The sequence below is a fragment of the Dermacentor variabilis genome, chromosome 11, assembly GCF_050947875.1.
Source record: "Dermacentor variabilis isolate Ectoservices chromosome 11, ASM5094787v1, whole genome shotgun sequence".
Lineage (NCBI taxonomy): Eukaryota > Metazoa > Arthropoda > Arachnida > Ixodida > Ixodidae > Dermacentor > Dermacentor variabilis.
This window is the reverse complement of record NC_134578.1, coordinates 29,751,089-29,766,018: the sequence shown is the minus strand read 5'-3', so window position 1 is coordinate 29,766,018 and position 14,930 is coordinate 29,751,089. Positions and strand designations below refer to the sequence as shown.

The window sequence follows — 14,930 nt, the reverse complement described above, 5'->3', positions numbered from 1 at the left end:
CATGAACACGATGGTGTGAGAGCGACTGCATGAAGGCGATGAAATGACAGCGGCATTAACAATGAAGTGATGACGACGGCATGAAGACAACGGAATGACAACGCTAGAGTGACGACAATGGCGTGATGAAGATGTATCACAACAACTTCATCATCATCATAATCATCATCAGCCTGGTTACGCCCACTGCAGGGCAAAAGCCTCTCCCATACTTCTCCAATAGCCCGGTCATGTACTAATTGTGGCCATGTCGTCCCTGCAAACTTCTTATTCTCATCCGCCCACCCAACTTTCTGCCGCGCCCTGCTATGCTTCCCTTCCATTCGAATTCAGTCCGTAACCCTTAATGACCATCGGTTATCTTAACTCCTCATTACATGCCCTGCCCATGCCCATTTCCTTTTCTTGATTTCGACTAAGATGTCATTAACTTGCGTTTGTTCTTTCCCCCAATCTGCTCTTTTCCTTTCCCTTAACGCTACACCCATCATTCTTCTTTGCATAGCTCGTTGCGTCGTCCTCAATTTAAGTAGAACCCTTTTCGAAAGCCTCCAGGTTTCTGCCGCATACTTGAGTACCGGTAAGACACAGCTGTTATACACTTTCCTCTTGGGGGATAATGGCAACCTGCTGTGCATGATCTGAGAATTCCTGCGAAATGCACCCCAGCCCATTCTTATTCTTCTGATTATTTCAGTCTCATGATCCGGATCCGCGGTCATTACCTGCCCTAAGTATTTCCTTACCACTTCCAGTGCCTCGCTACCTATCGTAAAGTGCTGCTCTCTTCCCGAGACTGTTAAACATTACATTAGTTTGCTGCAGATTAATTTTTAGACCACCCTTTTGCTTTGCCTATCCAGGTCCGTGAGCATGCATTGCAATTGGTCCCCTGAGTTACTAAGCAAGGCAATATCATCAGCGAATGGCAAATTACTAAGGTATTCTCCATTAACTTTTATCCGCAATTTTTTGCAATCCAGATCTCTGAATACCTCATGTAAGCACTCTGTGAGTAGCATTGGAGAGATCGTATTTCCCTGTCTGACGCCTTTCTTTATTGGGACTTTGTTGCTTTTTTTATGGAGGACTACGGTTGATGTGGAACCGCTATAGATATCTTTCAGTATTTTTACATACGGCTCGTCTACACCCTGATTCCGTAATGCCTCCATGACTGTTGAGGTTTCGGCTGAATCAAACGATTTCTCCTAATCAATGAAAGCTATATATAAGGGTTGGTTATATTCCGCACATTTCTCTATCACCTGAATGATAGTGTGAATATGGTCTATTGTTGAGTAGCCTTTACGGAATCCTGCCTGGTCCTTTGGTTGACGGAAGACTAAGGCGTTCCTGATTCTATTTGCGATTACCTATCACCGTATCACAAGATAGTGATAAAATAAGAACTGCGGCATAAAATCGACGTATGGCGATATTAGAATAACGATACTAGACTGAAGCTGAGGGTAGGATCATGATGGCGTGAACATGAGAGCATCACGATTTTTTGAATTATAGGGATTTACGTGCCAAAACCACTTTCTGATTATGAGGCACGCCGTAGTGGAGGGCTCCCGAAATTTCGATCACCTGGGGTTCTTTAACGTGCAGCTAAATCTAAGTACATGGGTGTTTTCGCATTTCGCCCCCATCGAAATGCGGCCGCCGTGGCCGGGATTCGATCCCGCGACCTCGTGCTGAGCAGCCCAACACTATAGCCACTGAGCAACCACGGCGGGTATCACGAAAATAGAATATCAGGATAATAAATACGATAACAGTGTTGGAATGACGGCGATGGCATTGCGACATTATCGCGCCGCCATTTCGATCATGACGCTGGAATGAAGACTGTATGAGTGCGATGGTGTTACGGTCACGGCATGATGACAACCGAATGGGAACGCCAGAATGACGAGAATGGTGTGATGAAAACGACTGCGTGAAGACGACGTAATGATTTCTCAAGATAGTGATGCAATAAAAACTGCGGCATCACAAGGACGCATGGCGACATCAGAATAACGAAGCTATACTGATACTGAGTGTATGATGTCATGAAGATGAAAGCATGACGAAAATAGGATATTAGGATAATAAAGATGATAAGAGTGTTGGAATGACGCTGACGATGGCATTACGACGCTATCGCGCCGACATTGCGATCATAACGCTGGAATGAAGACTGTATGACTGCGACGATGTTACGATGACGGCAAGACGGCAATGGGTTGATGACGGTGGAATGACGACGGGGACAGCCATCATTGCGAGACCATGGCGGCAAAGCATGGCAATATGACAACAACGGCTTGATATAGTAACGTCGACGACGGCTGTATGAAAACGCAATGACGGCAACGACATGAGGATGAAGGCATGATGATGGTGGCACGATGGCAATGTAAAAACGAGGAGTACGTGGTTACGACAACGAAAGAACGACAACGATTGTACCACGGTGGTGCATAACCATGAGTTCCCGGAGGTGACACAGAGACAACAGCGCAATATCGACGCTGGAATGAGAACGCTGGGATACCGAGACGGAATAATTATGAACTCATGACAACGACTGCATGATGACGGTGCCATAGCAACGATGGCGCGGCTAAAGCGGAATGACGACGTCGCCATGCCCGACTCTGAAACAACTACGACAGAATGCAGAAGGTGGGACTATACTATGACGCCATGGCGACGACTGTATGACGTGGATATTACACAATGACGAAGAGATAAAGAATCGATGACGATTGTATGAATACAATGGCGTGACGGAGGCGGCATAAGCACAATGGGATGGCAAGGCTGCATAGACGACGATCGATTGACCACAACGGCATTAAGATGGTGCTATCACCGCAAATGCATGACGATGGCTGTATGACGACGACAACGCAATGACGATCCACGGCAATATGAGTGCGGTATGATTACGGTGGCGTAATGACGATGTTTGCGCTACGACGGAGGTGTAATCGCTTGGTATATATATATATATATATATATATATATATATATATATATATATATATATATATATATATATATATATATATATATATATATATATATATATATATATCCAGCAGACAGTCGTGCCGAATCCGGTTCAGTTAGAAAAGTTTTCAAAAACACATTACCGAAGAAACGCTCAGCATTGAAGCAATGTAGAATGAAGGGCCACACGAATGCACGCGAAGTGCCTCGAGCGGCCAGTCGCACAGCAATTTCGCGTACATTAGCGGACTTCATTCACGCTCGGAACACTTTTATGTAGCACGTATTGAGCCACAGAAATTTATACCAGGAGATCTTATGCCGCTCTACCATTTTCTCAGTGACACTTTGCATCTAATTTGAATATTTGAGGAGTTAAATATTTATTTAAGACTAATTATCTAATGAAGCGGAATAAAAAAAATAATTTGAGTATTTCCAAGAGACTGCAACCAGCATTACCTTGGTCCTCCCCAGCTACGTGGCATTCGCATATTCTTTAGCTCTTCCTAATGTTAATTGGGATATCCTGTGCATTCACGCTAGAACGTCCTAATATACGAAATGTAGGTTCAATCCCGCCCACCCGCAGACTGCGCTTGCTCAAAATCAATGTTTATTCTCTCTCTCTCTCTATCATTGAAAATGGCATAAACCCGACGGCACGTACCCAGGGAATAAAGTTGGCGTCAAATCGCTTCATTCAAGACTGGAAAATACACCGTAGTTCGTATGCAGTGACCCGAGTTGGCGTCAAAAAGTACGTTGAAGAGTGGTACACACTGTGTTGCACAAAACTGGTGACGTCCATTGACGTCAAAGGGGTTCTTTGAAGAGCAGCACATAAGCAGTGCGACATTGGCAGTGAGCCAAGTTGTTGCGACGGTTAGTTAGCTCAGCAGCCTAATGCGCTACCCATTGGATCGTGGACTACCCAGAGCACCCAAGTTGGCGGGGAAATAGATAGATAGATAGATAGATAGATAGATAGATAGATAGATAGATAGATAGATAGATAGATAGATAGATAGATAGATAGATAGATAGATAGATAGATAGATAGATAGATAGATAGATAGATAGATAGATAGATAGATAGATAGTCGGTCAGTCCGTGACTCAGTCAGTCAGCCTTCGGAATGCTTTCACGTACCCTGAGAATGCTAACCGCATTAAAGACCAAATCGCCAGCGGCTCTTAGAGTTGGATTGATGTCAGATTGCTGGCGAAATATTGAGTTTTAAGTTGGACTTGTTCACAACTAATCTATGACATTCCCACATGAAATATGTGTGGCGTGTTGTGTACCACCCAGAAAACAAGAATGATGGTGTCTGTGCATCTGTTTCAGAAGGTTAAGGAAGTAATTCCGTAGCAGGACGAAATCTTTACTCTGTGCCACTTTTCGTAATATATTTTTCCGACAAGGAAACCAAGTCGCCATAGAAAACACTCCATAGTTAGTGAAAGGCCACTAAGTGCTATGGGGACCCCGGCAGGAGTGGTCCCTGAGCCCGTAATAGTAATGACAGTGGTGATCACTTGCTGGAAATTTGGTATTTCTCGTATTTTAATTGTCCCTATATGATGATTATTATATTAATATAAAGCTCTTAATAACCTCCCATAGCTGCGAGTCAGCGCGAAATAAAGCACATCGGATTTTGTCGTTTGCAGCAGATCTCAAGATTGTGCTTTGCCATGAAAAGCAGGTCATGTGCTCCCAGACGGCTCAATATCAAGGTCTCCCTTATGTGTTCAGAAGTAGTGAGAAAAAGAGGCGTTCACATCCCCGTCGGTATGAAATGAGAGCGAGGGACTGATTGTAGATGAGATCGCTGGAAGTATTTAACCGGACACTTTGGAGACTACTCTGGCAGCTAAAAAGTGTAAAAAATTTGGCAAGGGAACGACAAGGTAATGTGTCGACGTAACCTAAAAACACGCCAAATTAGAAGATTCTCGTGCCTAATTACGCACACTGCACGGCGCTCATTGCAAGAAAAAAGCTGTTTTTGAAAAAAAATATATTGCCGTTATTTATGAAGCAGGCAAGGAGGCAAGCAAGATGACTGTGTTCACTGTGAAATCCCGCTGCTATCACAGTAAAAGTGTTTGGAGCCGCAGGAATTGTTGGCGCCAGCTGATTTTTGTCTACTGGGAATCCTCATGAAAGAAAAAAGAAAGAAATAGAAGCTGCCTTCGAGGCAGGTGCGCCGGTAAGCGCTATTCTTACAAGAGGCGCATGCTCTTACATCGTTCGAGGCTGTGAAATGTGCGACAAAATTTTTCGGCAGCGGCAAACTCCGCGTACCGGTTTGCCGGGAGCTGCGTGCGGCTTGTAGCCATTGTGTTTAGCTAGTGCCTATAGATTTCTCGTCACGTATTCTTTAAGCATAGCGCGGTTTAGCCTGTCCGTAGGTAAGAAAACCTGCGCCCTTCGAGGAACAATGAGGGGACCTTAATCTACTGTGCAGAGTGGACATGTTGTCGCTGTACATTCTTTTGTAGGTTCTATCCTTGGAATACATGTACATGCTGCGATAACGCCGTAGATAGTGAGATGAACTGGAGAGTGATAGCCTTTGCTGTCATCTGCATTGTTGTTGTCGTTGCGGCGAGGAGGAAAGGTAAGGTCACGTTGGTCAGTTTACTAGTCTTGCCGTGTTTTGATGACGAGGCACATTTTGGTATCCATGTGAGCAAGTTTTTTTTAAAGAGATCGTGTAAAAAGAGCTCTAGATATCGCGCTTTCAAAATTGAACTACCTGGTTTAGTGCTAATTGCATGGGTTATTGATTTAATAAATTTAATTCTTCGGATAAGTTAACAAGCCTAACGAGCGCGTCAACAAATAGCTGGACACGGGATGAAGGAGCGCCAGATTAATTGTACTTCGCGCAATCAGATACCCGCTATCTGTCACTCATAATAGTTTAGCGGCAACTGTGCTTGCAAAGAATGGATGAAATGGGAGCTATTCTGGCGGAAATGCAAAAAAGAATGTAAATGTCTACGTCCTTAATTACCTGATATCCTTTAAATTCTAAAGTGCATTTTGCTGAAAATAATCGCGCATTTTTCTGCTTTTATCACCGAGCAACACGTCAGTTGACAAATGTATTCGGTTGGCTCTTTCATTTGTAATTTTGTTTCTCATTTGCGACTAAACTGCACGTATTTTGATGATTATCTGGAAACTTTGATAACTTGGAAGACAAAACAAGTGGTGGTTGGTTCTTACCCGTCGTAATGCTGAATAAAGTGTGTGGTGTAAATTGAATACACGATAAAGGGGGAATGATATTTAGTGATGTATAAATGATTCTTATTCTGCCACAATGACCACCTACATTTTTCATCGTTCTCTGGGCTTGAATAAACAAGTTATATGAGAGGCGATGCCAGGAAGCCACACAGTTGACTCGTGAATAAGCAATGTATCAATGCTGGAAGTTCGAGAAAGAAGGCAGTAGAATATTTTTATTTTGAAACTGCACAATGGTGATAACTCTACATACTTAAACATGGCAATTCCTAAAGGCAGCAAACATTGAGCTCTCGAGGTAAATTAATTTTGACCAGGTTCGCTTTGGAAGTAGGAGTGGAAGAAAAGTATAAAATGTAAATGCGAATGAGATTCACATATAGAAAAAATAACATTGCTGAACTGGACCTGAAAAACGGCTTGGCATGCACTTCCTTGAATGCACCGAGACACCAACGAACAAGTCCCGAACACTACCTCTTCTTTACGTTGCTCTCATCACTATTCACTGTTATATGGAGGCTAATAGATAGTGCGGGTGACTCTTGCGTAGTATTAATACGGTGCAGTAAATCAGACAGTTTAGCTAACTGCTTTGAGCCACCCAAGAGTGTAGAGTTAGAAGGCAAGCCTGCCCATGTCCGTGACAGTCGCTCCTCAGCCATTCACCAATAGCCACTAACATCATCATTAACTTGCCATTAAAGTTCCTATTCATAAAGCTAACAAACCATCCACGTAACGCATATTTAGGACTCTGAGTAGCAACGGTCGCAAGGCCACGCCGTGTTATTACAAGACTGGCTGTGAGTGAAATGCGTTCATTGCTTCACGGTTGGTGCCGATGCCGCCTAGTCGCTTAGCATGCTTGGTGATATGCAGCGTTGCGTGCACAATTCAGTGCTCGTAGATCCATGTATGAGCGCACCTTGCAAACAATAAGCTCTATGTGATGCAGATAACAGGTGTGGAGCCTCAGCGATGCCATGGAGATGAGAAGCTCAATTTAAATTAAGATATTAAAGTTACGTCTACTTAAGGAGAGAATAATACAGTCCATTACAAATCGAGACCGCGCCACCGAAAATATCAACAAAATCGATGTTGCTGAAGCACATGTGGCTTAAGTCGCACATAGTCATTGAAAGCTAGACGTTTGAATGCGCTTCAGGAAAATAGAAATCAGAGCAGCTAACAACCCGTACTCTCCCGCAGAAACAATTATACGTGTTGCTATCACGCTGACAACAGAACTAACTAGACCGTAAAAATACAGCGGCTATGGAGTTCAGAGAGGGAACAAAAGGTCGCTGAATCACTCGCTACTGAGTTAACTGCTATGGCGGCAGCATAGCAGCGGAAACAGGAGTTTGCTTAGCTCAAAATAACTAAAATTTTTATAGATATGGTCAAACTTTCAGACATTGCATGACAGCGCCTGGCGTATTTACCATGGTGTCTTGTCGCCTTCCCTATTCCCTGTTCGATCTACAGCCATTATGACAGGGAATTGGCCGGAGTACTGCAAATGGCCCTCTGTATAGACGAAGGATGGCCTGTATTGTTTACGTACACACTGGTGTGTGCAGACGTATCTCAATATTTGGACAATGTAGAATTGTCGAATAGCACCGAACGCCAATTTGATGAGATAAGACTTGCGTACATATCGAACTATTCACAACACATGGTAATCAACAACAGTGGCGGTCTAATTACAGTTGAATAGCTTGCTTCTGAAACGCAAGCTGCTGAAGACGAGACAAGGAATAAACAAGAACTCACTTGAGAAACACAAGGGCAACGGATGAAGTGAACGTCCCAGTATATATAATATTATAATGGCACCTGGTAGCAAAAGTCACCGCGCCATGATGAGCGTTATTTACTATACAGAGGAGATCCAGCAGAACATCCTCTGGACTAACTCATTTTGTCAAGGAACAAATTTTTGATATGGAAAAAATGGCATGATACTTTACTTTTTCTACAAACCAATTTTCTAATTTAGTAATGAGAAAATATACTTACTCCCTTCTAGTTAGCCCTTTTCTCCCCTTGCGTGGATTGCTTACTTGCGTCGCCTCGATGTTCGTGGTTCCGAAATTATTGTCTCACGTTCGCAATAGGTGATCTGGCTTTGTATGGCAGAATTTGGGATAAGAAACTCTTAGCGCTCGGAAAACATTCAATAGATTATTTAAGCACTCGAATTGCTATGATGGGCTACCATATCATACGATAGGGTTCACAAAAGAAAAGACCTTGGCACCATAGACTAGTTTGTAGGAGGGAGTGCTTATCAGTGAACAATCCCCTGAAAAGGCAAAGCTAGACAGTGTGAACAGCTGTACGCATCGGCAAATTTGTTTTTATTCAATGATGCGAAAATCAGGCACCTATGTCTGCAGCTATTTTTTAAGGTCCAAAGTAGGCATGACAGAAACGTTGAGTGAAAAAAGCCCGTCACCCATAATATATTTCCTATCTCTCAAAAAAAATCTGAGCACCATACTTGTGATTAAGTGTCACAAACTATGCGCGACAATGGCGTGTTATATTCTGCAGGTAAACGCTGCGTTGTCAATGTGAAAACTGACCACTTCTGTCGTGAAAACGAGAGACCCAGTGGAAGGCCTCTTTCTAGCTCTGTTCATGCAAATGTGAAAGCCGTCCATGACATCAAGGACCATCGCGGAATGTCAGCCAAAAGCATTCCTACATATGTGGGAGCGTTGATTTCATTATTCATGACGACTTGGAAATCAGAAATTCGTTTGTACTGTCGATCTCAGTAGTCTTGACAACTGAACAAAAGAGGAAACGTGTGGTGATATTCATGACTGTTTTAGAACATTTTGCGAAGACGGTGCCAATTTCTTGGCCGTACTGACAACTGGTGTGGAGAGATGGATCTGCTGTTATGAATGCGAGAAAATATAGTAGTCTAAGAAATGAAGGCAGAAGTATTTTAAGGCAAGGCCAATAAAGAGCCCAAGAAACCTTCAGTAGTAAATTGTGGCTGTGGTGGTAAGCCATTCGGTGGAGGGATGGATGGGAGAGTTGGAGTAAGGAAAAGAGTATCGGATGGCATTGCATAGGAAGCATGGGGAGCTGGTGTAGACATTACAGTGACTGCAGCAAAGGATGTCTTAGGTGCTGGCCACAGTATTTCTGATGGTATAACCATAGTCGCACAAAAAGCGAGTGTCTCGTCTCACCGCAGGTGAGTCGGAACATAGCTAATCGAATGCACTGCGTCGTTTACGTACATAAGTCCCAGCACCGAAATGAGTCACAGCATTAACCACTGAAGATAAGCAATTAGCAACGTAGCAGCTGACCTCAGCACATATGTGGGAAAGCTGTTGGCCAACTATGACAGTCATTCTCTCAACTTTACTGTTTCATTTTTATTTGCTTACAGTGAACATACACGCGTTACGCTTGCCTTGCACGAGTAGGTCACAATAAATTCGCCCAAAAATTTTGGCCGAACTCATGTACGATACGATACGAGGACAGTTAGTGACTGCCGATCCGCATGATGAGACTGAAATAATCAGAAGAATAAGAATGGGCTGGGGTGCGTTTGGCAGACATTCTCAGATCATGAACAGCAGGTTACCATTATCCCTCAAGAACAAAGTGTATAACAGCTGCGTCTTACCAGTACTCACGTACGGAGCAGAAACCTGGAGGCTTACGAAAAGGGTTCTACTTAAATTGAGGACGACGCAACGAGCTATGGAAAGAAGAATGATAGGTGTAACGTTAATAGATAAGAAAAGTGCGATTGGGTGAGGGAACAAACTTGAGGTAATGACATCTTAGTTAAAAACAAGAAAAAGAAATGGCATGGACAGGACATGTAATGCGGACGGAAGATAACCGATGGTCATTAAGGGGTACGGACTGGATTCCAAGGGAAGCGAAGTGTAGCAGGGGGCGGCAGAAAGGTAGGTGGGAGGATGAGAGGAAGTTTGCCGGGACAACATGGCCACAATTAGTACATGGCCGGGGTAGTTGGAGAAGTATGGGAGAGGCCTTTGCCCTGCTGTGGGCGTAACCAGGCTGATGATGATTATGATGATGATGTACGATAATTCCCTAAGTTATCTGCGAGAACCCCCCATTCACATAGCATGCATATTTTATTCAACTTACTTCCAACACAGTTGATTGAGCAAACCATGGTGGCGCCTCGGTTTGGCTTCGTTGCTTTTGCAGCCAGACACAGTGCGCATCTCTGGACAGCTAACGGCGAAGCGCGAGCCAGGCTACCACGTCGATATAACGACAGTACGACGGCGGGTGTGCTCAATGTATTAGCTGTACTAAGAAATTTGAGGCTGCGTCACGTGCCGAAGCATGCTATGCTTGGACACGCTTTCAAATGCGTTTTCCCACAAAATTTACCCCAACGGCAGTGTTAAGCGGCTGTTATAGGGGCAATCTGTGCGTCGCTGTATGACTCATAATGAGTATTGTGATGACAGCTCATATCGAGGCCTTCGATTATGAGCTTCTTCCACTCTACTGTCGTACGCTTTCCGTGCCCCTACTCGGCTGTAGGCATGCCGGCGATGGTAGGTATTCGCTCATCATAGTGCGGGCCTGAGTTCAATTCCTCGTAGAAGGCTGGATTTACTTAAATCAGTCTTGAGCAGTCGTCGCATCCAAGCCTTGACAGAGAGACCAGAATAGGATAGGGAAGCCAAAGAATTACTGTCGCATTCAAACACTGCTTCCAGTGTTGAAGAGAAACATATTCGAAAGCCTATAAATTATGTCATTTCAACTGTAGCAAATGCGATGCTTGAAGTTCGGATACTGCCTGTCGGTTGCCTTTATAGTGAACTTTCCCAAGAAGTATATTTTCTTGTGCATTGTTCGAGACGTCTCTAATATTTGGTCAAATAAAGGCAACTCGCTTATCATTTAGTACTTGATGGTGAACTCCTTTCAAAAACTGTGATTATCTGCAAAGGCAAGATGTTGGAGACCTGCTGCCATTCATTTAGTTGCCATGCCGCAGTAAACTATGAAGAAATGCATTGAAAAAGACGGCAGTTTGTCGCAGTGCCGTGCAAGTACTCTCCAGTCAAAACTATGTAACTCGCGATACCATTCTGCGCAACGTTTGCGCCATAACTTGAAGCGCGCTTCAACGTGACGTAAACAATGCTCAAGTTACGTGGTCTTTCACATAAGGCGCATGCCTGTTTACCTAAAAGGTCTCCATCCCAAACTCTTCAAAAAGACTTTAGTAAATCTCGCGAACAAGTGCGAACTTAAGGCATGAAAATATTTGTCTCCATTACAGGCAAGGGCCCAGTAAAGTGTGGCCACACTGAAGTAGCGGTCAGACGATGGCGCCGTCGAGACCGCTTCTGCAGGCCTATGCTTACCCGGCCGTCGCTCAGGTGGAAGCGCCGTTCGTGTATCTGCAAGCCGGGCTACGTACGGAATGCGTGGAATCAGTGCATTCCGGCGAACGAGTGCAAGAAATGTAAGCGACTGCGGCGCATGGACTACAACCTGTGCGAGACCGCCTGTCCGCTCACGTGCGGCCAGCCGATACCCCGGTTCTGTCCAATGGAGTGCGTGAAGGGCTGTTCCTGCCCTCCTGGATACGTGATGTGAGTGGGCCTGCCTATCCCGCAATAGCTTACGTTGAATCGCCATCGTCGTGGTAGTCACGCTGCGATCGGCGACCTGTACGTGCTTCCCCTGAGAGAGTTTGGTGCGCTCTCGTGCTCGCGTGAGCCGCCTTTCCCGCGCGCTCATAATTTTTTCATATGTTCGTTCTTTTTATTTGCTTCTTGCTTTCCACCCTGACCTTCGTCCCTACAGTTCTCGCAGCCTGTTGTCAAAGTGCTACTATGAGCTGTGACACAATCGACAATCTGTCCTAGATTTACACAATAGCTTCTAAGAGGCTTGCAAACCGTGCATATCCCGATGCTAGGGGCACATTTAAGTCAATAGTAAACCGTGGTTTCACCGGTCTTCAGTTTACTCGCGCCACCCGATCTCAGAGGCCTTAAGTTACAAGTTTTCTTACAATAGTGTCTAAGGGAAAGCGGCGCTCAGGCGCGGATACAAGCGTGGAAGTTTCGGGAATTGCGGCTTTGGATTTTGGAATATGTTTCCGAGAGCCAGGCCACTATAAAGACAAGTCTGAAGAGTTGTGTTTCGTCCGTCAAAAAGGTTCAGCTTGTACTAAAACAGCGTTCGGTAAAGTCTGTTTTGTATAGTGTTACAGTATAACCTTTATTACAACATAGCTAGCCAGAGTGTCCAGTTGTATCAAAATAAAACACTACCAAATGCGGGCCACCACATTTCCGAGGATAGACCGGCAAATCGAAAATATTTTGCAGAGGTACGTGAAGTACGTGAAGTATGCTAGATCAAAACGAACATATGCAACATGTAAAGTTGAGGAGTCAAGAATTGCCATGAGATAATTCCAAGAAGTATTTGTTTTGTGTGCCATGACCCTATCTTGGACTAAGTCACCGTGAAGGCACACCAGAGCTTCCATATGAAGACATTTCTATTTCACAACGCCCTTGAACAAGCTCTTGTTGATGGTGTTGTCTGACGCGTGTTCGCTATGATGTGCTCTTCACTATGATGTGATAGTCACTGCGACGGTGGACGAGTTTTTATTTTTTTCGCCGCCATTTTGAAAACGTTTTTCAAAGCGCAGAAGCAAGGATTTTCATCTTCCATCTTACTGCATCTGTCGCATAACCAGTAAAGCAGTTGGGACACATAAGGATGGCGAAAGCCATTTAAAAAAAATAAAACAGCGTGCTAGGTGAAGTCGCGTCTAAGCTATCGCAAAAAGTTGTTTCCGCCAGCAAAGTTACTAAACCGCGCAAACGGGATGTTTTCAGTACAGCCGCGTACTAAGTTCCCCGCCCCCACCTAGCGGTGCATCATGCCTGCTGGGTTTCGCGATAACGGTGACAGATGCCGCTACTATGCTTTGCAGTGCAATCGATATGTTTGAGTGTCACCGTTGCAGGCGGCGCGTACAACTAATTTATTAGAGACGAAATTGGTAAGCGCTGCTCGCAAAGCTTCGTGGTAAAGCAACCTTTATACGAAATAGTACTTCTGTGCAAGATTTAAACGCAAAACAGCCTGCAGCCTAGCAAGAAAGTCATGCTTGCCTGATGCAGTTGTTGATGAGCATGCCCCCCACCGTCGCGGCTACTCCCTCCGTGCTTTTTGTTCATTATCTGGGACAGCTGGCTATATAAATGCCTAAGACCACCTCTTTCTTTCAGAGACCCGAGACGTAGGACAAAGTCGTGCGTATCGGCCAGGTGGTGCCCTCCCATGTGTCCGGCCAAAGCCCGATTTCGTCTCTGCGTTTCCACCTGTGAACCAAGGTGCGACACACCCAGGCCGAAGAAGTGCGTGAAGCGGTGCTACGGAGGCGACTGCGTCTGCAAGTGGCGTTACGCCAAGATTTTTCAACGCGGCCAAATGTATTGCGTGCGCCGGAGGGATTGTCCCAATCGCTACAAGCAGTTGTACGGGAACTTCTATTGGAACCTGCTTGGAAATGATGCATACTAACGCAACCAGGCGCGTAGCATTCTAAGTGCAGATATCAAGTTAAACTATGGAAGGCGCAGAGGGCGGGTAATGTCGAATCAAATTGAACAGCCTCAGTTAGGAGCCGGAACGCCCAACATTAACATAATTTTCCCTGCTGAGGCAGATTCTTTTCATCTTCTACGTGTTCACATCGTTTGAGATGTAAGCACGGCAATCTAACTCAATAGACTGAATCGTGACATGAGGTTTGTATACCAAACTGTATACCAAGTAAAATGGACAAGACGGCGACAAAAACGAAACAACCACCAAGGCTAAATAAATACTGTATGTCAGAACGCAACCTCCGCTCTTTCAGGCCCTTCAGATTGCTTCGACCTTTTTTCTTTACACGTGTTATCTACGGCGTTATCGGAGATTGAGCAAAGCTATAACAATGGTGTTATTGCATTATTGAGCAAAGAGAATGTACATGTCACTTGCCAAGCTGAACGAAGTTGCAGAACGCTTTCGTTGAATATGGCGCGTTTTGCTCTGCATTTCACGTAGGAGTATGTTGTACTGTAAGAGTTGGTAACTTTTCTTATATACATTACTTGTAGTTAAACGGAGAGTCTCAGGAGAAATCATAGAAGAACCATCTATTTGCCCTGTGGGGTGCAAGACGATGGACTGTGCCTTCATTAGAAGAACTGCACGTTGCATGCGGTGGCACCGATGCGATCCAAGGTGACTGCAACATCTAATAGGCCACCTGCAGAGTCAATCCTTTTCGCGAAAGCGAAACTTCTTGAAATAAAACACTGTATTTTTGACATTATATCTCGTGTGTCTAGTTTCATCAGATTACCGACCGGAGAAGTATGTTGTAATGGAGGACGCCTGAACGCGGGCAACAGGATTTCCAACAGCATCACGTGCCGCAAAGGCTCGAGCGTAGAGACTCTGCATGGTAAAGCAGCTTACCTGTCATCGGCCCATCGTCTGATAAACATGCTTTATAATAATAATAAAATTACCGAGCAAAGGAATAAAGCAGGCGTCAGAAAAAGGGCGAACAAAACATGCAGAC

The 14,930-nt window shown here is 44.6% G+C and overlaps 1 protein-coding gene across 1 annotated transcript; it reads left to right on the top strand.

Moving 5' to 3' along the window:
* The first annotated feature begins 5,291 nt into the window (after nucleotides 1-5,291).
* Nucleotides 5,292-14,678, top strand: LOC142564735 (uncharacterized). The gene is made up of 3 exons (XM_075675876.1): nucleotides 5,292-5,639; nucleotides 11,604-11,919; nucleotides 13,582-14,678. Exons 1-3 carry the CDS (start codon nucleotides 5,573-5,575, stop codon nucleotides 13,874-13,876), a joined length of 678 nt encoding a protein of 225 aa, XP_075531991.1. The 5' UTR covers nucleotides 5,292-5,572; the 3' UTR covers nucleotides 13,877-14,678.
* Nucleotides 14,679-14,930: the final 252 nt, after the last annotated feature.

Coding starts and splice junctions, on each gene's coding strand:
- LOC142564735 (XM_075675876.1), top strand. CDS start 5,573: ATGAACTGGAGAGTGATAGCCTTTGCTGTCATCTGCATTGTTGTTGTC. Junction 5,640..11,603: donor CGTTGCGGCGAGGAGGAAAG/GTAAGGTCACGT, acceptor TCTCCATTACAG/GCAAGGGCCCAGTAAAGTGT. Junction 11,920..13,581: donor TGCCCTCCTGGATACGTGAT/GTGAGTGGGCCT, acceptor TCTTTCTTTCAG/AGACCCGAGACGTAGGACAA.